This window comes from Indicator indicator, chromosome 17, assembly GCF_027791375.1.
Source record: "Indicator indicator isolate 239-I01 chromosome 17, UM_Iind_1.1, whole genome shotgun sequence".
Lineage (NCBI taxonomy): Eukaryota > Metazoa > Chordata > Aves > Piciformes > Indicatoridae > Indicator > Indicator indicator.
In genome coordinates this window covers 15,201,572-15,227,168 of record NC_072026.1, presented here as the reverse complement: position 1 = coordinate 15,227,168, position 25,597 = coordinate 15,201,572, and the positions used below count along the sequence as shown (strand labels likewise).

The following is a 25,597-nucleotide window of genomic DNA, read 5'->3' as shown; positions in this document are numbered from 1 at the left end:
GGTGGAGTCTCCATTTCTGGGGACATTCAAAACCACCTGGATGCCATCCTGTGCAACCTGCTCTGGGTGAACCTGCCTTGGCGGGGCCTTGGACTAGAAGACCCCCAGAGGTAGTTTCCAACTCCTATCTTTCTGTGATCGGGTGAATTTTGGAAGTTAAAATCCATTTTTTAGAAGTTTTCTTCTAAAAATCTCTTGCTGTCTACAAATGAACTCTAAACGGAGCATCTAAAATGGTGGCACACCCCAAAATTAAGCACAGCAGTGACTTAGACATTTTGTAGGTGTTGTGGGTTTTTTTAAGACAAGCTTCACAGTTCTGATCCTTCTTGTATTTTTTGTCTTTGTTAGCTTTTAAGAAGCCAAATAGCATTGGTTTGCCAAGTGTGCTGTCTGTTGAGGTCTCTGAATATCCATGTCTTCCTAAAAAACAAAACAAACCTTGAGTATTTTGTCTTACGTTAAGCTAGTGATGAATGGCTATAAAATGGTTATAAATCCATTGACAGTCTGCTGCTACATGGATTTTTCTGTATAATTAGAGCAAGTAAAATGGTGCTGGTACTGCATTTTAACCACCTTGAATGACCATTTTAATGGCTATGGGTTTTTTGTATCTTCACTTACTATTCTTCTTCTTTCATCATAAGGTTTTTGATTACTTCTTTCTGTCTTCAGCCTGTCCCATGAACATGCCCCACATCCACCTCAGTAGTTCAGTTGCTAATAGCTAATAGGTTGTGCTAATGTGAGACACTGCAGTGGTCAGTCAAAGCAGGTGTGAAACCAGCCCCCTCCAAAATGTGCAGGACAGCTGCCTGGGTGGAGCCCTCCTAATGTCTTGGCTTAATCCTTGATAGAATTAGAGCTTAGCAACAGTAAATGTCATAAACTTCTCTGCTTTCCCTCGCCAAATCCCAAGGTTGTTGCAGAGATTGCAGTGGGATCTGCAATCTCCCACTGCAGGGAGGACAGTGGGATCTTCCTGCTCATAACCCTGTCATCTGCTTTGTGGTTTTATTTCCCCCCCTCATTTTACAGCTTCATTGCCTCCCTGCTCACTGTTTCCTTAAGCAGCAGTATAGCATTGACCTGATTATTTTTGACAAGAGCTCTGAATAACGTTGAGGACACTGACCCAATGTTGTGCTAATTTTGAGCCTTTTCTTACTGAAGCAGCAGCTGCTTCATGCTCGTAAGGTCTGCTTGCATGCTTATCAAGATAGTTCCACATTGCTTTTATAACTTTTCCCACGTCCACAAAACTACCTTCATAAGAGCAAAAAGTAGATACTTCTAAATGGAAGTGTGAATTCCTCCCAAGTGTGAGTGTTAGCTCAGGATAAAAAATGTTGACTGGTAATGTTGGTTAGCCTATAATAACAGGGTCACAACCACCCCATGAATGCTCCAGGCTTGGGACAGAGTGGCTGGAAACTGCCCAGCAGAGAAAGACCTGAGGGTGTTGGTCCACAGCAGCTGAAGATGAGCCAGTATGTGTGCCCAGGTGGCCAAGAAGACCACCAGCATGCTGGCTTGGATCAGCAATAATTTGGCCAGCAGGATGGACCAGGGCCCCCTGTACTGGGCACTGGTGAGGCTACACATTGAATAGTAGGCTCAGTTTTGGGCTCCTCACTCCAAGAAGGACATTGAGGTGGTGGAGCAGGTCCAGAAAAGGGCAATGGTGTTGGTGAAGGGTCTGGAGAACGCAGCTGGTGGGGAGCAGCTGAGGGAACTGGTGCTGTTTACTCTGGAGGAAAGGAAGCTTAGACCTTGTGGCTCTGTACAACCGAAAGGAGGTTGGAGTGAGGTTGGTCTCTGCTCCCAGGTAACAAGTAATAGGATGAGGGGAAACAGCCTCAAGCTGCACCAGAGGAGGTTTAGTATGGATATTAGGAACAATGTCTTCCTTTAGAGACTGATTAAGCCCTGTCCCGGGCTGCCCAGTACAGTGGTGGAGTGCCCACCCCTGGAGGTGTTCACAAGCTGGGTAGATATGGTGCTGAGGGACATGGTTTAGTGACCTGACAGTGCAGGGTTAACAGTTGGCCTCTATGGCCTTGGAGGCCTTTTCCCAAGTTTTATGATTCTCTGAAGGTTTTTTCCTAACCTTTATGATTCTATGAATAATCTACTTACTCTCAGCCAGGTTTTGCAGAGGATCAGGATTTCACTGAATCTCAGTAAAATTCATAGTACTAAAAAGGGTACAAGTGCTAACTTGAGGCAAGAGCTGTATGGATGCCAGGCATGGATTTCTCATTAGCTGACTGCAGTTCATGTTCTGAGCTGTGTAGCTGTTATTAATCACTTGTTCTTCTGTTCATCAATAGCTTCAGAAGAACTCTTCAGCTCTGAGCCTTGTTATCCTTTCTACCCTAATGATATTTCTGTTTAGTGACTGGAAAAGTGATGACTTTCCCTCGTCTTCCAGCAATAATTTCTCCTCCTGATTCTAGTCAGATAAGTGGATACAATGTATGAGCCCTTTGTCTGTACAAGCAATTACAAATTCAAACAAGTTTAAGGGCATAGAAGCGTTTAAGCTCATAGAAACTGTTGATAGATTTCCAGTTTCTGAAATCAGTTAGTGCTAGACCAGGCAAAATGCTCCTTGTCTTTGCAGCAGTAGTGACAAATGGTTTGTAGAGATTCTAAGAGACCATAATGCCTAAGCATACTTCTTTCTTACCTTGTTTTGGTGGTGCAGTGAGTTAAGAGGGTAATATGGTTAAGACAGAAGTCTATTACTACTTTTTCCATTTGGATGGTGTAAAAGAACTGGAAATAAGCCCTTTAAGCCTTTTCTACTGGGCAAAAGGGACTCACACCTTAGGTGTTGGAGGAGTTGTTTTTCAGTTAAATTTAAGCTGTACTGTGAGATCATCTCATCTGGGGTGACTTGGTTAAATGGCTACCTCAAGTAAGAGTGTTGAAACTGGTCTTTCATATCCCTTTCCCCCTTATCCTTTTCATTTTACCAAACTCAGCAAAACCTGCATTAGGGACCTTCTGGGTCAAGATGATTTTGCTCAATCCTACCTTCCATATGTATATAATGATGGTGTGATGTCCCTCCCTGAGTTGTTATGAAACATGGAGGAAAGCTTGGATGTTAACAATTTCCTGTGCTTTTGTCAGATTGCTTTACACTTCAGAATATGGGATTTTTCTTTTAAAGGGTGTCTTTTCTGGTGGAAGTCAGTGAGCACAAATGTTCTTTGAATCATAGAATTGTAGAGTCCTTTTGCTTGGAAAAGGATCATCAAGTCCAACCATGCAGTCTACAAAGTCTGGTGTTAAATCATTGCCCTCAGCACCACATCTCTGTGTCTTTTAAACACCTCCAGGGATGGGGATTCAGCCACCTCCCTTGGGAGCCTGTTTCAGTCTTTGAGAAGTCTTTCAGCAAATAAATTTCTTCTAACGTCTGACCTACAGCTCACATGGTGCAACTTGAAGCCATTTTGTCTTTTCCTGTTACTAGGGAGAAGAGACCAATACCCATCTGGCTCCAGTCTCCTTTCAGGGAGTTGTAGAGAGCCAGAAGGTCTTCCCTCAGCCTCCTTTTCTCCAGACTGCACAACCCTAGTTCCCTCAGCTGCTCCTCACAGGACTTGTGCTCAAGATCCTTCAGCAGCCTGGTTGCCCTTCTCTGGACCTGTTCCTGCACCTCTATGTTTTTCTTGGAATGAGCACCCCAAAACTCCACCCAGTATTCAAGGTGCTAAATACAGCTAAACATCAAGCTTAATACATGAGATAAGATTCAACTTCTCATTGCTAACCCAAGACAAATAAATCCATCCTATTAAAAACTCTGCAAGTGCCTCCTTGAGACTCCTAGGAGGTCTAAGAAAGTGCTCTCAAGGAACTACTGCACTACTCCAGTTCAGGAAGAGATGATCAGACTTTCTGCTCATAACTCTGTGAGCAGGAAGCAAACACAGATATATTCAACCAACACATAATTACCTAGGGAGGGAAACATGCTCCCAGTTTAACTAAAGTGGCAATACTGGTTTACTTACATAATTAGACTCCCTGAGAGCTGCAGATTTCACACTTCCATATTGGTGGGGGAGGTGACAACTCAAGTTTCAGCAAACTTCTAATCAGGATTTGTAATTTTCTAGAAATTACTGTGACTTAAAATGTCCTTGCAGAGATTGGGTGCACATTGCAAGAGCTCCTCTATTCTGTTCATTCTAAATTTCTCCTGTTCAGAGAAATTTAAGCTGGAGATTTTACAGCTATTCTTTCCTTAATCTTGAAACACACAGCAGTTCTTTCTTGCAAGTAGCTCTTCTGTGTCTAGGGCTGCTTTGGGGTTTTGGAGGGGGAGATTATGGAGGGGGAAATAAAGAGGTACCTGGAAGCAGGGAATGGATGTAGGGAAACAAATGAGAGGAGCTGCCTGAACTGGCACTGATGCCTCAAAAATTTCTATGTAATTGCTGCCTGCAGAGTCTTGCTTGTAAATCTGTCAGCAACAAGTCAATGTTGCTGTGATTTTTATAGTCCCTAGTTTTGAGCCATCCTTGTTTCCTGTCTTTTTTGATATATGTTATTCGCTGTAAATCTGATGTGGGAGATCAAACTATGGAGTTTCCATTGCTTCTCTTCAGCTATTTCTTTCCTGTTTCTCAGAAAATTTTTAGTTATTTTTTTGTTAAAGACAATCCAGATGGAACTGTCTATAGACTCTGCTTGTCTGTGGTTTATAGCAATGGCCGAGTGCTAAGGGAATGGTGGAAACACTTGCTTAGCAATTAAAGCATTATTAGCTTCAGGGAATTAGATGGATTGAGTTTTACTGGACTGTAATTTTGGGTTGTTTAGTGCTTTTCTGAGGTGTTTTAAGATGTCTGACCTGTGAAGAAAGGTTTCTGTTCATATTCTCACAAGGTTATAGATAGGGTGATCTAGGTAACCCTGTTTTAGAAAGGGATTTGGACTAGATGGTCTCCAGAGGTCTCTACTGCCCCTGCCCAACACCTCATCCCCCATTACCATAAAATCATAGAATGCTTTCAGTTGGAAGGAACTTTTAAATTTAATTTAATTCGTTTAATTCCAGTCTCCTGCTGTGAGCAGAGACACCTAATAGACCAGGTTGTTCAAGGCCCCATCCAGTCCAGGTTCTTGGGGCAACCTGTTCCAATGCTTCATCACCTTCATGAGGAAGAATTTCTTTCTAATGTCTAATTTAAATTCAGCTTCTTTGCTTTGCCAGGTACAGTGTGAATTCTGTTAGATTTCGTTAGCAAGTTTTATTTTCTCTAACAAATACTCTGTTTCTTCCCAGGGCGCCAATGCCTCTGCTTTGGAGAAAGAGATTGGTCCTGAACAGTTCCCTGTGAATGAGCATTATTTTGGCTTGGTCAATGTAAGTGAATTTTTTTTTATGCTTGAAATGCTGTCTTGTTAATTCATATCCTAATTTTGAATTTAAAAGGATTCACTGTTAGAATTTTATCTATGAGCATTTCTAACTTAAAAGTGGGAATCTGCATAGACCCCACATCCTGCACTGTTGTGGTGCTGTGCCTTGTTACTAACCAAAATAGATGTTTGGTCTTAAATACAGAAAAATAAGTATGTTCATAATCAAGTCATTGAGGGAGAATTTCTTACTCAGGTACATTTCTAGTTACATGATTTTAATAACTAGCTGGAAAGGACAGGAACTAATAAAGAGGGTGTATTAATAAGTCAGCAGGTTGAGGGAGGTTTGCCCCCCTCTCTGCCCTACTGAGGCCTACTCTGGAGTATTGGATCCAGTTTTAAGCTCTCCAGGTCAAGAGAGACAGGGAACTACAGGGGAGAATCCAGGAGAGGCTGCCAGGATGTTGAGGGGCCTGAAGCATCTCTGTGATGAGGAAAGGCTGAGAGACCTGGGACTGTTGAGCCTGGAGAAGAGCAGCCTGAGAGGGGATCTAATCAATGTTCACCAAGAGCTAAAGGGTGGGGGACAAGAGGATGGGGCTGGACTCTTTTGAGTGGGGCCCAGCAACAGGACAACGGACAATGGGCACAAACTGGAACTCACTCCTGGAATCCAGAGGCTTCATCTGAACAGGAGGGGAGAAACTTCTTTGATATGAGGGTGCTGGAGCCCTGGAGCAGGCTGCCTAGGGAGGTTATGAAGCCTCCTTCTCTGGAAAGATTCCAAACTTGCCTTGATACTGTGATTCTGGGCAAGCTGCTGTGGGTGCCCTTGCTTTAGCAGGGGTGTTGGACTGGATGATTTGCAGAGGTCTCTTCCATCCCCTACCATTCTGGGGTTCTGTAATGAAATGTGGACATTGTTTATATGCTCTTTTGTAGAAGATAGATCTGATTCTACACTGAAGCTGCAGTGGATGGGAGCCTTGAAGTTTTAAAATGAAAATGTTAATCGCTAAAAACATGTTACTCATGGGGTTAGTGCACACTCTTCTTTGCAAGGACATAGCCAGGAGGTGAATGATACTGACGTGGTCAACAATTTTCTTACATGTGGCAATACTCATTTTTTTATTTTATTTTTTGACTGCCTCATGTAACAGTGAACCCTTCTAAAAAATATTTTTTGGTGTCTGTCAGTTTGTGTAGATCTGACATGACTGGGATCTGCTGGGCAGTGAGAGTTGTCTACCTAAATTAATTGTGTAGAGAATGGAGTGCTGATGGTGATCTTGCCAGAGCTTCTGGAGCAGAAGGGCAGCTGTTGCTGCTGTGACAGGTTTTATCCATGAATAGAGGAAGTTGGTCAATAGAAACAGTAGTTCTGTGGCATCATGTTTATGATGTGAAAGTACCATTTGGGTAAAACTTGCTGGAAACAAATACACCTCTGCTTGCTGCACATCTAGGTAGTTTTTGTTGAAAACTGAAAGATAATTTGTCTTTTGACATACCACATATTGCTAATGGTTGAAGTCTTACTTGTCACAGCTTGTTACAAGCTCATTTAATTAGGAGGGGAAGCGGGGGGAAGTCGTGAAGTTCAATAAGGGCAAGTGTAGAGTCCTGCAGCTGCACCAGTACAGCTCAGAGGTTAACCTGCTGGAAAGCAGCTCCATGGAGAAAGACCTGGGAGTGCTGGTGGACGTGAGCCAGCAATGTGCTCTTGTGGCCAAGAAGGCCAGTGGTCTCCTGGGGTACAAGAAGGGTGTGGCCAGCAGGTCAGGGGAGGTTCTTCTCACCTTCTGCTCTAAGGAGGCTGCCTCTGGAGTACCATGTCCAGACTCAGCTCCCCAGTACAAGACAGGGAACTACTGGAGAGAACCCAAGGGAGGCTATGAAGATGCTGAGGGGTGTGGAGCATCTCTTTGAGGAGGAAAGGCTGAGAGACCTGGGGCTGTTGAGCCTGGAGAAGAGCAGCCTGAGAGGGCATCTGATCAATGCTCAGCAAGAGCTGAAGGGTGGAGGGGCAAGAGGATGGGGACAGACTCTTTGGAGTGGTGCCTAGCAACGGGACAAGGTGCAACAGGTACAAACTGGAACCCAGGAGGTTCCATCTGAACAAGAGGAGAAACTTCTTTGGTGTGAGGTTGCTGCTGCCCAGAGATGTTATGGAGTTTACTCTTCTGGAGAGATTCCAAACCTGCCTTGACATTGTGATGCTGGGCAAGCTGCTGTGAGTGATCCTACTTAGCAGAGTGGTTGGACTAGATGATTTCCAGATGTCCCTTCCAACCGTCACTGTGCTGGGATTCTGGGATTTTGTAATTGACTTCTGTGTGGGTTTCCAGCAGTTTGTGTTCTTGGACATCAAACCACCTAAAGACATCAAGGTAGACTCCTCACTCAGAGTGTTAATAGCCATTTCAAAGCTGCTGAGGTTTGCACCATAAAGAGAAAAATGGAAGGCATCTCCCATTGTAGCATAAATAGTGCAGTGAGCAGTGTGCAGAGGAAAAACAGCATCTTAAAAATAACCAGAATTAGTATAACTACACTCAGTTTCTGTTTTGAGAGACAAATATGACTAATACTATTGTGCTGTATTCCTTGCAAGCAATTTCTTTAGGATGATTGTTTTCATGCTGTTGTTTGGCAAAGCTGTTTCCTAAGTTATTTTATCCTTTTATGGTTTGAAGTTAATTGGAGCACTCCAAAGAGGGCAGCTTCCTGGCTTCAGCATCCATAGTAGTAAACGTGTGGTTGCACTGCAGATGATGGAATCAGGTGTTGAAGCCGTGCACAATAGAGGCTTTAAAATTGGTTTGAAATAGCTCTTTTCTCTTTGGATCAGTGAGCTGAGCCAGCTTGCCTGCAGCGTAATTGTTGCTAAAGCCAGCGCAGAGTGTATGGGAGAAGGGTCTGGCTGCTCCTTCTGACAGCCTGTTAAAATAGATTACATGTATGGTTGAACTGGAGCGCAGGAGGCTTGGAACAACGCTTTCATTCCATGGTTTCATCTCAGTTTTCATTTTAAGTCGCTTCTATCTTTAAAATAAGCCTCCGAGCTTTTATTTTTACATTGAAATGCAAAATTCTGCAACTTCTTACGAAGTCAGGCAATGCTGACTCTATATACAGCCAGTATTAAGCAAAACCCTCTCTGTTTCATCATCCCTTTTACATAATTATGTATACCAGAGAAGCCCTGGCAGTAAGAGTTTAAAACCTACATGTTTGTACCTGGGTTTTGTTTGTGGTTTAGGTCACATTAGATTTATACACTGTTTGTGTACTTCATCTGTGCCTGTAGCTCCAGGTTTGGACATAATCAGCCCATTGAGAACCTGCCAGTCTGGTTTTTGGGGTTCAGTCAAAGACAACTAGTTAGATCTCATGTTTGGGGGTTTGTTTTGGTTGCTCTCTTTTTTTTTTTTTTTTTTTCTTTCCCCTAGACAATTTCTGGCAAAGTCAAGGTCATAACTAGAAAGGGATGACTATTTGTGCTTCTAAACACAAACTGATTGCAGTGTAGAAGTGTGGCACTGCTGTTTAATACTGTTTATTTGTGGAGAACTTTAATATGGAAAAGTGTAGTTCAATAATTGAGATATTCAGACATCTCCCAAGGCCCTGAATGTCTCAAAAGTTGTAAGGATTTTGTTCCAATGTGAAAAAAGTCAGAACTTCTGAAATGGAGTACTTGGCATGCAGTAAAATATCTAGACAAGGGGCAACAGGCACAAACTGGAACCCAGGAGCTTCCATTTGCAGATCAGGAGAAAATTCTTCTGTGTGAGGGTGCTGGAGCCCTGGAGCAGGCTGCCCAGAGAGATTGTGGAATCTCCTTTTCTGCAGAGATTCCAAACCCACCTGGACATTGTGATCCTGGGGAAGCTGCTGTGGGTGCCCTTGCTTTTTAGCAAGGGGGTTTGACTGGATGATCTCCAGAGGTCCCTTCCAAACCCTGTCATGCTGGGATTCTAGTATGCTAGCATGCATGATGTTGATTTCAGGATTAAAGTTCTTCCATGTTAGGTGGTAGCAAACAGTGGAAAGACTATTTACAAGGAGATGTTTAAAACCTAAAACATGTCATAAGAGGAATTTTTCATCATATCACTTTGACCTCTGTGAAGTGTCTTGTATCTTACTGTGAAGAATTTTTTAAACTGGGTGGAATGTTAATTTTTTGACTCCTTTAACTCTTCCAGTTCATTTGTTTCTAATAATGTCTCTCTGTGTGGGTTGCATCAAGCAGGACATGTATAACCAGTTGGTTTCATGCTTTTTGACATGATTTCTTCATGAATATAGTTCTGAAATCTCATTAACTACTTGCTGTATAAACTTTTTGGACTTAAAATGCACCATCATAGAATGGTTTGGGTTGGAAGGGACCTTGAAGATCATCTAGTTCCAACCCCCTACCATGGGAAAGGACACCTTTCCCTAGACTAGGTTGTTCCAGGCACCATCCAGCCTGGCTTCAAACATTGTTAGGCTGGGATGGAACCTCCACAGCTTCTCTGGGTATGACTTTTTTTTTTTCCTTAAAGATGACTAATTTCTGTTTTCCTTTATCTCTTCATTTTCTAGGATTATTATAGACAAATATATTTGATACCTCATATAAACCCAACAATATTCAATCAGACTTTTTGTTGTCCTCTTGCCTGTTTTGCCCTGTATGCAGACTTGGTTAGCATGATGCTTCTTTGTCTTCCAAGGTCACTACCAAGTGTCTGAGTTGGGTTCTCTCCTCATTCACATTTGTTCAGCTTGCATATTTGTTTTTCTCACATTAACAACCTTCAACTGTTGTTCTGTGTTGTTTGCAGAGAGTATAAATTCATGATAATGTAACTACAATGCTGTAACCTGTTGAGCTGTTTGAATTTAACAGTTACTTTTCTGTTTCAGTTAACAAACCAATTATTAGTTTGATTTTTAAAAATCATTCTACAACAGTAATCACACCACATTTTGGTGAACACTAGCAGCCATATCCTCTGAATGCCACTTAACAAAATCAGGAAAGGTTTCTTTGCTGCAAGAGTGGTCAGGCATTGAAACAGGCTGCCCAGGGAGGTAGTGGAGTCACCATCCCTGGAGGTGTTCAAGAACCATGTGGGGTGACACTTAAGGACACAGTTTAATGGCCATGGTGGTCTGAGGTTGATGGTTAGGCTTGATCTTAGAGGTCTTTTCCAACAAAACCAATTTGATGATTCTCTCTGTGCTCTGTAGTCAGATTTGTGTCCTCCTTTTGCTTATTTAATGTATTATGCTCCCAATGCTCTCAAGCTGCAGAATCTCATTACCAGAATATCTGGGGACTGGCAAACGTGGAATTGGTTTGACTTTCTATTGTACAATACAGTTGCACAATAAATTGCAAAGAAACAACTCAAAACCCTGTGGTGCGTGTTCTTGTGGATGAGATGTTAATATCTCAGTGGCCTGAGTGTTCCTTGTTCAGCAAGGTGGAACATTGCCCCTGGAAGTTATCGCTGGCCTCCTTTCTCTGAAGTGACACTGCCTTCAGATAGGGTGGATGTAAACCAGCTGCTCCTTGAATTTGCCTGCATCATCTACTTCTCATAATATTTCATTATAAACAGGAAATATTTATCATTTACTGTGCTAACTATCCCTAAAAAGTGCTCTGTGTATCTGACACAGGCAAATCTAATCTATTATTAGATGCTTCAAAAGATGTGTGGCCAGCAGGTCAAGGGAGGTGATTCTGTCATTCTACTGTGCTCTTGTGAGACCCCACCTGCTATAGAAGAGCTGGAGAGGGACTTTAGTTAAGGGCCTGAGGTGGCAGAACAAGGGTCAATGGTTTTAAACTAGAGCAGGGTAGATTTAGAATGGATGTTAGGAAGAAGTGCATTACTAGGAGGGCAGTGAGACACTGGAATGGGTTGCCCAGGGCAGTTGTAGATGCCTCATCCCTGGAAGTGTTTAAGACAGGACTGAATGAGTCTTTGAGCTACCTGGTCTAGTGGGAGGTGTCCTTGCCCATGGCAGAGGGGTTGGAATTACAGTTGGAACTTCACACTCAGGACATTCTAAGATGTGAATTCATGTGCTGAGCTCTTGCTACTGCTGCTGAGGGATGCTGTCTCCTCCTTTTTCTGTTTCTTTGTTCTGCTATATCTTTGGCACCCCCTCCACATCAGCAGGGTCTCCCCTATTAGGATTAGCAGCATGCTGTGTCTGCAGAAGGTTTGAGTTTGTGATGAGCCCTCAATTGGATTCTTTCTGTCAATAGTTTCTTGCCTTTTCTGTGCCCAATACCACTGTGACTGTTGCCTTCTATTCCTTTTCTTGCTGTTACCAGCTGTGATGATACAAGGCTTGAGTCTTTTACACTATGTCTGCTAGTGTTTCCCCAGAATCATAGAAAGGTAGGGTTTGAAAGGGACCTCTGGAGATCAAGTCCAACCCCTCTGCCAAAGCAAGATCACCCAGGGCAGGCCACACAGGAATGCATCCAGATGGGTTTTGAAAGTCTCCAGAGAAGGAGAGTCCACAGCCTCTCTGGGCAGCCTGCTCCAGGGCTCCAGCATCCTTACAGTAAACTTTTTTCCTATGTTGAGGTGGAACTTCCTGTGTTCCAGTTTGTATCCATTGCACCTTGTCCTATCACAAGACACCATTGAAAAGAGTCTTGGCACAATCTTCTTGATGCTCACCCTTCAGATATTTATGAACATTAATAAAATCTCCTCTGTCTTCTCTTTTGCAGACTTAACAGCCTCAGGTCTCTCAGCCTTTCCTCATCAGATGGTCCAGTCCCTTAATCATCCTCATTGCCTCTTTTTGATACTCTCTAGTATATCCCTGTCTCTTGCACTGGGGAGCCCAGAACTGGACCCAGTACCCTAGAGTGGTCTCAGCAGGGCAGAGTACGGGGGAAGGAGAACCTCTCTTGACCTGCTGGCCACGCTCTTAATGCATCCCAGGAGACCACTGGCCTTCTTGGCCACAAGGGCACATTGCTGTACCATGGATAACTTATTGTCCACTAGGACTCCAAGGTTCTTCAGTGAGCTAAATGACCTCTGACAGACATGGTTTTGATTTGAAGCATGTGACATTCTTCACAAGCAAACTTTCTGTTGTTAGTGTTTGTTTTTTTTTTTTTTTAGCAGACCTGACCCACCAACGTTTGTTTCCCTTTCTGTTCTGTTTTACCCAGTTCGGCAATACCTGCTACTGCAACTCAGTCTTACAGGCACTTTATTTTTGTCGTCCATTTCGGGAAAAAGTTTTGGCATACAAAGTGCAGCCTCGAAAGAAGGAAAGCCTCCTGACATGCCTCTCTGATCTCTTCAACAGTATCGCTACGCAAAAGAAGAAGGTGGGAGTCATCCCACCTAAGAAATTTATCTCCCGATTGAGGAAAGAAAATGGTAAATGAATAAGTGGTGTTTGTTATGCAAGTTTAAGCATTGGAGATCGAAGTGTGTGAAACATAAACACAAATTCCTTGTGAAGTGAGTCCAAATTGTCAAGGTTTAACATTTCAGGAAGATTTTGGAAGTCATTTGTGGGGTGAATGTCACCACTTCTGAAGTGTAGGAACAGAGATTATGTCAGAGCTGTGCCGCATCCTAAAGAGATTATCTGGATTGCTCTGCTTCTGTACTTGCTTAGACCAAGTTATGACCTGAAACTGTGCCAGGGGAGGTTTAGGTTGGTTATTAGGAAAAATTTCTTTCCTGCAAGAGTGGTCAGGCATTGGAACAGGCTGGTGGAGTCACCATCCCTGCAGGTGTTCAAGAAATGTGTGGACATGGCACTTTGAGATGTGATTTAATGGCCATGGTGCTGCTGGGTTGACAGTTTGTAACCTTAGAGGTCTTCTCCAACCAAAACAACTCTATGATTCTGTAAGTAAGTCTTAGACAACTTCCTTTGCCTGATTAGACAAGGGAAATTCCTTACGATGAGGGTGGTGAAATACTGGAACATGTTGCCCAGAGAGATGATCCCCATCCCTTGAGACATTCAAGGCCCTGAGCAACCTCCTCTAGTTGCAGATGTCCCTGCCAACTGCAGGTGGGTTGGACAGATGACCTTAGAGGGTCCCTTCCAACCAGGCACATATGGCTCTCAGTGCAGAGCATGTACGTAAGTCTCAGGGCTCCAGTTACCCACACTGGCATCCTGGTCTGTAGAGGCCTGCTGCAAGTCAGTGTGCCTCGGGTCATGGCTAGAAATGGTTGCAGGCTCATGGGGTTGGCCAAAGTTGAACTCTCTAGGGAGACTCAACCACTCTTAGCCTGCTCTTGTACATTTGTGGTAGGGTAAATTCCTTATGATGAGAACTAGAGGTTATTTCCCAAGGCTGCTTGGTGAGGAGAAGTTCTGTATGGTGATTTATCATCTCTGCTTGAACTTGGAATGATAACAAACTCAGAGTAGGGGAGTTTTACCCCTTGATACTAGGCTTAGGTCCAAGGCAATGCATCCACATTTCTGTATTTCTTCCCTTCCCAAAGGAAAGCAGAAACACCAAAAAAATCAGCCACAAAACCAATCATGGTTTGGTTCAGGTCCAGGAAGTGCCCAAACTCAGTTATTTTTCAGCTGCCTGTTTGCTGCATCCTGAGGAATAGTCGAGGGTAACCTAACATCTATTGTGAGAACAAAGTAGACTTCTTTAGAGGCTCTTAACAGTGCAGCCCACACTTGTATGAGAGTAGAGAAAGGGGAAGAGCTGGCGGTGATTGCTAAAAGCATAGTAACTTGGTTTTATGAAGTATTTCTTCACTCTCGTTGTTCTCTTCCTTTCCAGAGTTATTTGATAATTACATGCAGCAGGATGCACATGAATTCCTAAACTACCTACTTAACACTATTGCCGACTTACTGCAAGAAGAGAAAAAGCAGGAGAGGCAGAATGGCAAACTCCAGAATGGCAGCATTGAGAGTGAAGAAGGAGACAAGACTGATCTGACGTGGGTCCATGAAATCTTCCAAGGAACACTAACCAATGAAACCAGATGTCTTAACTGTGAGGCTGTACGTTTAAAACCAAAACCAAACCTCTTAGATTTTTCACAGGTTCTGGATCGTTTTCCCTAATACTAAGCACACTTTTTCATTTATTAGGATAGATGAAATTGCACTCTGTCTATTAAAATATGGAGCATAGCCTATTTTAGGACTGTATCACCTCTGTGTTCAATACTGATGAAGGTATGTTTCTCAGAAAAAGCATAGTGGTTCTTCTGTTCCTCCTCCCTGTTTCCATCAAGGCAGTCTGCACCTGGCTGATACACGCTGCCTTTTTGTCTTCATGTTATTCCCTGTGTCAGTGATTGATAGTTTATGTTGTGTTTCTACATTAGAGTTGCTCACAATTGGTTTAACTCCTGGATTAACTGAATTTCTTGAAGTGGAAGTCTGTGCTTCTCCACAGCTACTCTGTTTGAGAGCAGAAGTGCCACGAAGTCTAGAATTAGAAGAACCACACCACCTTCAGATCAGGAATTGGTAGTTAGTCATATGCTGTGTCTGATTTAGTGATTCTATAAAAAAATGAAAACCCAGATGGGAAGAGAAATTAAAAAGAAGAGAGAAGTGATTACAACTGAAATGCCTGTTCTTGGCATTTTAAATCTAAAGTTGTGGCTCTGTGGTGAACAGAAGTGCTAAAAATGACATTAATAAGATTCTGTCTCAAGAAGTTTGAAATTAAATGTGACTTTTTCCACAAATGGCAAGATGGTTTTCCTAGCTGCTAACCCATTTAATTGAAAACCCATCTGCCTGTTTCTGCTTTTCCTCTAAGTATTTACTGTCAAACTCTGAAATGCAGCAGGAAGCTGTGTCAATCTGCAGAACAGAGTGGAATATGGTTAAAGCTTCTCCCAGCACTGAATGGTTCAAAACTTTATTTTTCCCAGTGAAGTAAGCAGATGTGGCTTGAAGTCTCAAGGGGGAGAGATGTTTTGCAAGCATGGGTTTTGGGTTGTTTTTATTCTGTTGTGTGCTTGGGTTGTTTTGTTGTTTTTGGTGTTTTTTTTTTTTTTTCCTTTGGTGGGTTTTGTTTTCTGCTTTATTTTCTTTTAAATATTCTTCTCTGGATTGTAGCAACACATCAGATTATTTTTTCAGATTTACTTTACCTCAAGAAAGGCCCTCTCTGTGTGTTATATATTTATTTTTCATCGTGGACCTCTCTACCTGCAACAAGGACATTATAATACCATTCCAGAAATAGTTAAAAGAAACCTGCCAGTTCTAAACTATTATGACTTTTTTTTTTTTTTTTCAAGGTTAGTAGCAAAGATGAGGACTTTCTGGATCTCTCGGTTGATGTGGAGCAAAATACATCAATTACACACTGTCTAAGGTAAATGCAAGTATTTGGGAATGGAAGAATTACCTACTCATGGTCAGAAGAGATTTAGTTGCTCTGTTGTGCAACAATTGTAGGCTTTAACGTTATGGTAAAATGTTCTGTTCAGATAATGGTTCATTTTATCTTTCTCATGGGGTTTTGAGGCTGTTAATTTTATAGTAGTTAAGGAGTGTGAGAATTTCTTCATGTGTGATGTTTCCTTCCCCCCCTTCTTTATAGGGATTTCAATTTGTTACCTCCTATAGTCATGTTTAATCAAAACTAAACATGGTGTGTTTGGTTTCATAATAAATTCTTGTTTGGTTTAGTATTCTTATTGCATTTCAGTTGTCTGGTCCTCATGTTTCTGGGCAAATTGTTGTTTGCTCCATGTATTTGACTGCTTAATCCAAGGCTTATCAGCTGCTAGGATACTGCAAGTTGCATATTGCATCTGGCTTTTTAATAGCTGATAATGGATGTGTAATTTCTCAGAGCTGAAAGATAATCCAGACTTTGGTTAGTCAATGGCTGATGGCTGTAGTTCTTGTTTAATGTCTGCAACCCAATAAAACACGAAGTGGCTGCCTCTGGAAACAAAACACAATCATTTTATTGCCTTTTGTTACCTATCTAGTGTTTGATTCCTCCCCAGCAAGTCTGCAGTTAATACTGGAGGGTGTAATTTCCAGATTATTTTTTCTGTCTAAACAGTGATTCTACAGCCCAAAACTGGGACAAATACACCTAAAATGTGTTTGGGAGGTAGGAACAATATGAATAAGAGGAATTTCATCTTCTGTCTAGGTTTTCTTAGCATTACTAGCAGTGACTTTTGATGGAATCTCTCTCTGCTTCTCTGACTTTTCTCTCATTTCCACAGGGGATTTAGTAATACTGAAACTCTATGCAGTGAATATAAATACTATTGTGAGCAGTGCCGCAGTAAACAGGAAGCACAGAAGAGGTAAGGTGCAAATATTCCAGCTACTAGCAATCTTCTCCTAAAATGGGCAGCTGGTGGAAAAAGGCACCTTGTGAATTCAGTGAAAAGAAAGCATTTAGGTTTGTGTTTGGTGGGGAAGGGAGTAAGGAAAATCAGAGAGACCCGGGTAACTTTGTGGTAACCTTATCAGAGAGAAATGAAGAGCTTAATTTTGTATTCCTCCTAGAAGAGCTTATATCTGGTGCTTCCAGACATTCCCATTTTCCCCAGTTAGCATTAATCAGCTTAAAGCCACTGCAAACCATCCCTTCTGCTTTCATGCTGAATACCACATACCAAAATCTTATTTCTTGCCTCATACTTGGTCACAGCCAGAGCAGCAAGACTGATTTATTCCATCTCTTTCTTCCCATTGAGGTGGTTAAAAATTGATGTTTTCAGCATAGGCAGTTGTCCTGCATTCAGCTGTCAGCTACGTAGTTAATCTTTCAGAATAAATGTAAATAAATAAATATCACTGGGATGTAGATGAGAAAAGTAACCTTGTGCAACATTTTAGATGGCTTTTAAGAAGCTCCTTCATATGGAAACTCTTCTTGAGGAAAACACTGGTTTAGATGATCTGCTAATACCTTGTTCTTTGTTTAATTTGTTTGGGTTTGTTTTTTTTTTTTCTTTTAATTCAGAATGAGAGTGAAAAAGTTGCCCATGATTTTAGCTCTGCACTTAAAAAGGTTCAAATACATGGACCAGCTGCATCGATACACCAAACTCTCCTACCGTGTAGTCTTTCCCTTGGAGCTCCGGCTCTTCAACACTTCAGGAGATGCTACAAATCCTGACAGAATGTATGACCTTGTTGCTGTAGTTGTTCACTGTGGCAGGTATGTTGAGTTTCTGCTTTCTGGGCCTTGAATTTGTGCTTTCTGATGACACAATCTAAGGTTTGCTCTTCTGTCAGCTTCTAAATCTGTTGGCAAATCAGACAAATTGTTTCTTTCAGCTATAGCAAAGTAAGAGAAAGCTCTAAAAAGCCAAGAACTAACAAGAAACCCCTCCACTCCTAATCCTCCTTTCCAGGAAAACGGAATGAAATAAGCAAATCTTGGGAAACACTAAAATAGAATTAATTTACACTTTTCATGTTGCTACTCGCTAAAGTGTTGGAGGTTTTTTAGAGGCTGGTGCCACCATGTGGAATAATCTCTGTACTGCTGACCTTTTAAAATAGCTTCATTCTATTTGTTAAATATTTTTGTGATTGCAGTGGATTTAATTCTGCTTTTAAAAACAAGGAGGAAAAATTTTAAAGCACTTCTTGAAAAAAGCAATCATGGAAGGCAAAAGATATTTATAGCTGCCTTCTGGAGGTGTGAATTTTAAAGCACTAAGTTATTAGAGCATGCAAATGTTTTGAAACATCTTTATGAGGAGCAAGACAGTATAATCACACCAATATTATATAGATTCAGTATAAATAAGCTACCTATAACTCTAAATGATTTCTGTTGTGATACACTTGTGCTAATTTTTACTTATTTTTGTCATTTTAAGATCTCACCTTGTACCTTTTCTGTAGATTCTTGATTTGCTTTACCTATGACTACAATGTTTATCAAAGGTGATTAATAATTCAGATGTAGTAAATTACTTTGCTTGTCCTTCTCTGTATGGAGCTTCTAGCAATCCTGTGACTCTTCTGGTTTTAGTCTTTACTAGGAACTTACCAAAGACTTAAGATAAATGACATTGTCTAAATATTTGAGTTCTTAGAACTTGTCTTAAATATTTTGCCCATGTAGTTTTACTTTTCACTTAGTTGCTTTAAGTAAAGATGTTTCATTCTGTGACAGGTTAATGTATTTAAGTATATCAACAATTCTGGAAGGACAAGGGAAATACTTTCTTTTACCTAAAGATGTGAATATAGGTTGTTTTAAAGCCTTGTGTTGATCAGAGTAAAACCAAATTCCACCTCCTTAGTTTGAATATTTTGGGGTTTTGTCACTGTGTCCTTGCACTGTCTCAGAATTTGAGGTTAGTAGATTGATAGTCTGTAGTTTTCCATCAAACCACTACCTTTTCAGGGCAGTCTGCCTGCTTTTCCTCTGCAGATCCACCTCTCCTTGATCTAGGTCCTTTCAAGGTAAGCCCTCAGGATATAGGTAATTGAATGAGACTGGGAAACTGCCACTGGGAAGGTGGGAACAGTAGTCACAGAAAGCCTGTCTGCAAACCAGCCATGGGCTGAACCAAGCTGAGAACTGGAAAAATATCTCCTGTGGAAATAAAATAGTGCAGACAGTAAAATTTTTGAGCAGTGGTTAGAATTCTCAGCAGTGGTGAAAACACCAAACCAATGATGGAAATAACTGCCTTTTTATTTTGTTTTTTTAAATATATGAATGACCATGAAATGTGGGCAAAATTCTGTATTTTGAATATATTTGGGAAGTAACAGAGACAGACGTTGTAATTCAAACAATTTAACAAAGTCAAATTCTGAATAATATTAAACAACGTTAAGAAACAGGAAATCAAACTTTCTCAGTAGCAGCTAGAATCATGTGGAAGAGCAGTGATCCTGCCTTTGTGGGCACAAGAATGATGTCTTCACCCTTGTTTTTTTTCTGGCAGTGGTCCAAATCGTGGACATTATATCACCATTGTGAAGAGCCATGGCTTTTGGTTGCTGTTTGATGATGACATCGTAGAGGTAGGTATGCAGTTAGGTGGTGAAATCACTCCTCAGCTGTTTTTATGTCTGAGATTAGCTTTTGCACTTGAAAGTATTTCAGCAAAACTTGTGCACAGAATAATTCTGAATGTTTCAAAAGTGAACTTCAGCATTTTTGTATATCTTTGAGTACAGAGAGGGCAAATTAACATGGGAGCTGTATTGACATCTCAGGCATGAGGTGCTGTGCACCTATTCAGGCTGAAATACCACATCTGTCTTATTCAAAACCTGAAATGCTCTTATCTGAGCCCACCTTTTGGTGTTCTTTTTACTGCTGACTTGATTTGTGCTAGTTGCATTTCGTTACTCCATTTAAGAACTTCTAACCATTTTTTTCCAGGCAGTTTTCCCCAACATATTGAAGTATAGAAAAACTTCAATTAAGTAAATACCAAAGAGTAGAACAGATACCACAGTAGAATTGCTTTTTTTTAGAGGTGGAAATGTACTGTTTGCCTCTGAGGTCAAGGTTAATACCTGATGGTAGGTACAGCAGAATCCTTGCTTATGTTGAAATAAAGATGTCATAGAATCATTAAGGTTGAAAAGTTCCTCTGAGATCATCAAGTTGGAGTGTAAATATTGTACATTCTCCAAATAGTTTTAAATTCTTTCTTAGCTTTGAGCATTAGGAATGACTTCCTGACCATTTGGATGAATTGTCTGATTATGGACAGTTGTCTTTCTCTAGTTATTATATTTTGAGGGTTATCTTTCTCAGTTTCCCTCATGGACGAAGTATGTAATTGTGTCGGCTAATTTTGGAAATTTTGGAGTACTGTCTCCAGATCTGGGTTTTCCAGTTCAAGAGAGACAGGGAGCTACTGTGGCAAGTCCAGGAGAGACTACAAAGATGCTGAGGGGGCTGGAACATCTCTGACAAGGAGAGGCTGAGAGACCTGGGATCATCTCTCTGTGTCAAGGCAGTACCACCCTTTCTTTTTCTTCAGCCTTCTAGAACTCACCTGAATTTCTGTCAATTCCATGATCAAGAACAGGATAGTGGAGACAGCTCTTCCTCTCCTTGTGCTGGAAGAAGTAGCTGCAGTTTTAATCGTCTGTTCTTTTTCCCAGCTCTTCAGAGTTAGTTCTTAATGAGTGCTGCAGCTATTCACTGAAAAAGTGAAGTAAAGCCACAGCTGCTGCCTAAAGAGGTTTAAATACCTACCCTGAGCTTGACCAAGTGCTGTTGTCACACTGCTGGGTTTTGGCTATAAGGTAACAGGACAGCAAATACATTGGTATGTATGACATCACAGAGGTTTTCCTCAAAAATAGTGGTAAAACATCCCAAATACTCTAAAATAGGAATTCTGCACAAGTTTCTGGGTTTAGGGCTTTCTACTCTCCAGAGACTCTTAAGAACCTGCAAGAGTTTGATATTTTTACATGTGTGTGTATATATATATATATTTTTTTTTAAGCTTTAGTTAACATTCTAGGTGTGAGCTGGCATCATCACAGAACAGGTATCAGTCAGCAGACTTCAGAAGATGAGTCCTGTGTACAGATAATTGAGCTGAAAGAGTAAAGGAGAAAGCTTTTCCCTTTCAAACAGAGTTAAAAAGCGTTGTTGCACTTTTGGCAAGTAATATGAATTAATAGCTCTGAACTGTCAGTAGGAAGTAGTTTATCCTTATTAGCCACTAAATGTCAGAAGTGGTGAAGTCATATTTATTTATCTGTTTGGATATGCTTGGAAGACCGACTTACAATTAAAATGAAGATAGATGATAATCAACCATACTACAGCGTATGTGGAAAGCAACTGCATCAAATCCAGGAGGCAAATCAGTCCAAGTGGGATACTGTGCCAAGCAGAATTAATTGAGAAACCTGAGGAAATGATCTCTGGCTAATTTGACATGTTGTCATTAGAGCAGCTAAGTGATACATCACTGTGGCAGTGTTTATCTGAAACAGAGAGGGGAAAAGTGTCCTCCCAGGGAGTTCTCCACATTGAGAAGAGGAGAGTGGTTGTGAGTCTTCACTTCAATGTTTGCTTAGAGATTTGCAGCGTTCATTTGAATGCTGTGAATGGTGTGAAGAAAAGGATTTGGTTTGGGGAACCAAAATAATTTTCTGGGAGTGAGCCAAGGATACTTAAGCTCAGTTAACAGGAAAAATCATCTTTAATGATAGGTGAAGAGGAGTCTGAGGAGAGATCTCATTAATGCTTATAAATATCTAAAGGGTGAGTGTCAAGAGGATAGGGCCAGACTCTCTTCAGTGGTGTCCAGGGATCCATCAAGGGGACTTAGGCACAAACTGGAACCCAGGAGGTTCCACACAAACATGAGTTAAAAATTATTTACTTTGAAGGTGTCAGAGCACTGGGACAGGCTACCCAGAGAGGTTGTGAAGTCTGTCTCTGCAGGGATCCAGAACCTGCCTGGAGGTGTTCTGAAGTTGTTCAGCCTGAGGAAAAGAAGGTTGAGGGGAGGTCTTCTGGCTCTCTACAACTCCATGAAAGGAGATTGGAGCCAGGTGGGGGTTGGTCTCTTCTCCCAAGTAACAAGTGATAGCACAAGAGGAAATAGCCTCAAGCTGCACCAGGGGAGGTTTAGGTTGGACATGAGGAACAATTTCTTCCCTGAAAGAGTTGTCAAGCCCTGGAACCAGGCTGCCCAGGGCAGTGGTGAAGTCACCAGTCCCTAGAGGGATTGAAAAGATGTAGTGCTCAGGGACATGGTTTAGTGGTGACCTGGTAGTGCTGGGTTAATGGCTGGACTTTGATCTTAAAGATCTCTTCCAGCCAAAATGATTCTGTCATTCTGTGTGATTTACTCTAGGTGATCCTGCAGAATCCTAAAAGTAGTTGTGAACCTATCAACTGGTGGCTCTAAAGCCTCAACTGAATAAAACTTCACTGTCTACCAATATATGTGGTCAGCTAAGGATGGGAAGGACAGTGTCTATAGAACCATCTAATTCCATCGTGGGTTTTATGGATACTGAAATTGAAGAAGGAAGTCAGTTTTGCCACGAGAAAACTAAAAATATCTGTAGGATGAATTAATCCTTATCAAATGCTGGAGCTGCATTCAAAATGAAGAGTGGAAATAGACTTGATTGCATGGCAAGTTGGTTGGCACTTAAAATAAATCATGTTTGTTTGCTAAATATATTCCAAGGGCTGAAGAACGTTCTTTTGCTGTTTCTCTCTTAAAATGTGGATCTAGCAGTTTGTGGTAGACTTTCTGTTAATAAATTGTGTGAAAACACAAAAGCCCTCAGTACAGCATTTCAGCTTCTCTGAAGTCCTTGAACAGAGAAAAGAGAAAGACAAAACATCTGGGTGGTTTGTTGTTTGTTTTTTTTTTTTTTTCCCCTCCAGTTTTGTTGGGTTTTTAACAGAAAGTATTTAACAAAACTATTGAAGGGAGAATTTCTGCAGCCCTGGGGAAAAGGCCCTGGGAGTCCTGGTGGACAACAGGATGACCACGAGCCAGCAATGTGCCCTTGTGGCCAAGAAGGCCAATGGTGTCCTGGGGTGCATCAAGAAGAGCGTAGCCAGCAGATTGAGGGAGGTTCTCCTCCTCCTCTACTCTGCCCTGGTGAGGCCACGTCTGGAGTATTGTGTCCAGTTTGGGGCTCCCCAGTTCAAGAAGGACAGGGACTGAATGGAGAGGTTAGAGAAAAGGGCAACAAAGATGGTGAGGGGACTGGAACATCTCTCTTAAGAGGAAAAACTGTGAATTGAGGCTTTTTAGTCTGAAAAAGAAAAGACTGAGGGGGGTGTCTCAGCAGTGCTGATCAGTACTTAGAGGTTGGGTGTCCAGGAGGATGGGACCAGGCTTTTTTTCAGTGGTGCTCAGTGACAGGTCATGGGCACAAACTTGTACATAAGAAGTTCCATCTAGACATGAGGAGGAACTTCTTTAGTTTAAGGGTGCTGGAGCCCTAGAGCAGGCTGCCCAGAGAGGTGGTGGAGTCTCCACCTCTGGAGACATTCAAATCCTCTCTGGACATATTCCTATGTGACTTTCTCTAAGTGAACCTGCCTTGGCAAGGGGCTTGGACTTGATCTCCAGAGGCCCCTTCCAACCTCAACCATTCTGTGATGTGTCTTCTGGAAACTTTCTGTCTATGTCTGTCCTCCTTGTGCTTCAGAAAGGCTGGGAAAAGGATGGCCTAAACTTGCAGATTGTTTGGCAGTTCCCCATAGAGAAACCAGGGCTTGTATTTGCTGAAGTCTGCTCAGTCAGCAGTGATTTAACAGATTCTGCAGCTGAGGAGGCTCTTGATGGAGTCAGCATGGTCCCTTTCTTTTAGGATGTAAGCACAGACAGTCTGTGCTGCTCCCTCTTGCATTCAAAGCCAGTGCTCAACCCAGGTCCTCCTGGGTTCTGAATGTTTCTTTGCTTCCTCGGTTTTATTCCGTGAGGAATAAAGGGAAGCACTAGGCTAGGCTCCCTTTGGTCTTCCATGAAAAATTCAGGCTGCTTTAGCCTCTCATCTCTGTGAATCAAGAATCCTACAAGTACTTTAAAATACCAAACCACAGTGGAGTGCTGAGCAGTTCATGTCATTGGGAGTATTTCATTTCAGTGGTTTGTACTCTTGAGTCTGACTGTAGGCTCAGATGTCGTAGTGTGAAGCCAGTTATTCTCAGGAGCAGGATTTCCTGCCTGTAAGTAGGACTTGCATCTTTAAAAGCCCTTTAAAATGTCCTACAGGCCTTCCTGGTTGGAGTATAAAGTGACCTGCTTTTCTGCACATAGTTCCCAGCTTTAACTCTAAGCAGACCATTTAATTCTCTTACTATGACAAAGAATTTATCTCTGCAAATGCAAACCTTGTGATGGTGTTCCAGTAAGCTTTGTACTGGTAACTCCTAAAGAAGGAAAGCTCTGTAAGACCAGAAGATCACAATCAGATGAGATCCACAGATTTCATGGTATAATTACCAGTAGCACTTGCAGGACACATCTCTATATGAAGGTGATGAGAACTATAAAATCTGAATGTTACATCTACTAATTAACATTTAGCTGAATGTTAAATCTGCAAAAGATGGTCCTTGTGTCCTCCCAACTGTACTCAAACCTCTGCAGCTCAATGGCTGCTTTATTTTCATTTATCTTCTAAATCCACAGTAGGAAAGGCAGCAGCAGTCTGAAGGAGGAAACAAATACAAACATGTCATGGACTTTTTTAAAGATATGTTGTCATGGACTTCTTCTGCCCCACTTCTGAGAAGTTCATTATCTCATCTTGATTTCCATTTTTTTTTTATTTATTTATTCCAATAGTGAATTAGTGGGGAAAATTGTTTGGTTGCATTTGCTTGGATTCAATGATATTGAAATATCCTCTGTGGCTTCCCAGCATCACCCCCAAGAACTGTAAATAGTGCTTTGTCTGGGAAAAGGATTCTTAGGGTGGTGGGTTTGACTGAGGCTAATTATAACTAATAATTTTAACTAATTATAACTCTCCTTAATTTCCAGAAAATCGATGCCCAGGCCATTGAAGAATTTTATGGGTTAACATCAGACATTTCCAAAAACTCAGAATCTGGATATATCCTCTTCTACCAGTCAAGAGACTAAGACAAAAGATAAATGTGTACAAATAAAAGATAAAAAAGGGATCAAGAAATGTCCAAATGGAACATATTTGTGACAGCAGAAGCAGCTCCTCATTGTTGCTGTAGGACCAGGACAGAGCCAGCAGGGAGAATCGAGCCTTCTCCCTGCCATTTTGTGGAGGATTAGTGCTGACTGCCGTAACAAGAAGAGCTTTTGTTCCAGTTTTCTTTCTGGGCTTTTTTTTATACGTGCTATCTTCCAAAATCTGTGTTACCTCTACTTGAAACCTGGCTGCTTATTTGTTCATGGACTAGAGAAAAGATTTAAGAGTAGCATTGTAGAATTTTTACCATTTATTGTTGGCCTGAGGCTATACCTTGGTTTCTACCATCGTCGTTTTTCTGTATTTTAGCAGAATGATTTCAATATTCAGTGTCAGCTGAAGGCATATTTTAGGATATGAACAGCAGCTGGTTGCTGGATATTTTTGGTGACTCAGACTTGAGAAGCAGTACAAAGCTAAGACATATTGGAAATGTCAAGTCTATAATTTTTATTAAAAGAAAAAAACACAACAGACACAAAACCTCTCTGCAGCATTGTAAATTTGCCTGCTATGGTTT

General features: G+C 41.5%; 1 protein-coding gene across 1 annotated transcript; it reads left to right on the top strand.

Moving 5' to 3' along the window:
• The first annotated feature begins 5,351 nt into the window (after window positions 1–5,351).
• Window positions 5,352–25,315, top strand: LOC128972474 (ubiquitin carboxyl-terminal hydrolase 12-like). The gene is made up of 8 exons (XM_054388479.1): window positions 5,352–5,392; window positions 12,742–12,815; window positions 14,204–14,430; window positions 15,690–15,766; window positions 16,638–16,721; window positions 17,387–17,584; window positions 19,338–19,416; window positions 24,894–25,315. Exons 1-8 carry the CDS (start codon window positions 5,367–5,369, stop codon window positions 24,993–24,995), a joined length of 867 nt encoding a protein of 288 aa, XP_054244454.1. The 5' UTR covers window positions 5,352–5,366; the 3' UTR covers window positions 24,996–25,315.
• Window positions 25,316–25,597: the final 282 nt, after the last annotated feature.

Bases quoted from the DNA above. Each gene is read 5' to 3' on its own strand.
- LOC128972474 (XM_054388479.1), top strand. From the start codon at position 5,367: ATGAGCATTATTTTGGCTTGGTCAAT. The intron at 16,722-17,386 runs GTAAGGTGCAAA...CTTTTAATTCAG, and splicing joins AAACAGGAAGCACAGAAGAG to AATGAGAGTGAAAAAGTTGC. The intron at 17,585-19,337 runs GTATGTTGAGTT...TTTTTCTGGCAG, and splicing joins GTAGTTGTTCACTGTGGCAG to TGGTCCAAATCGTGGACATT.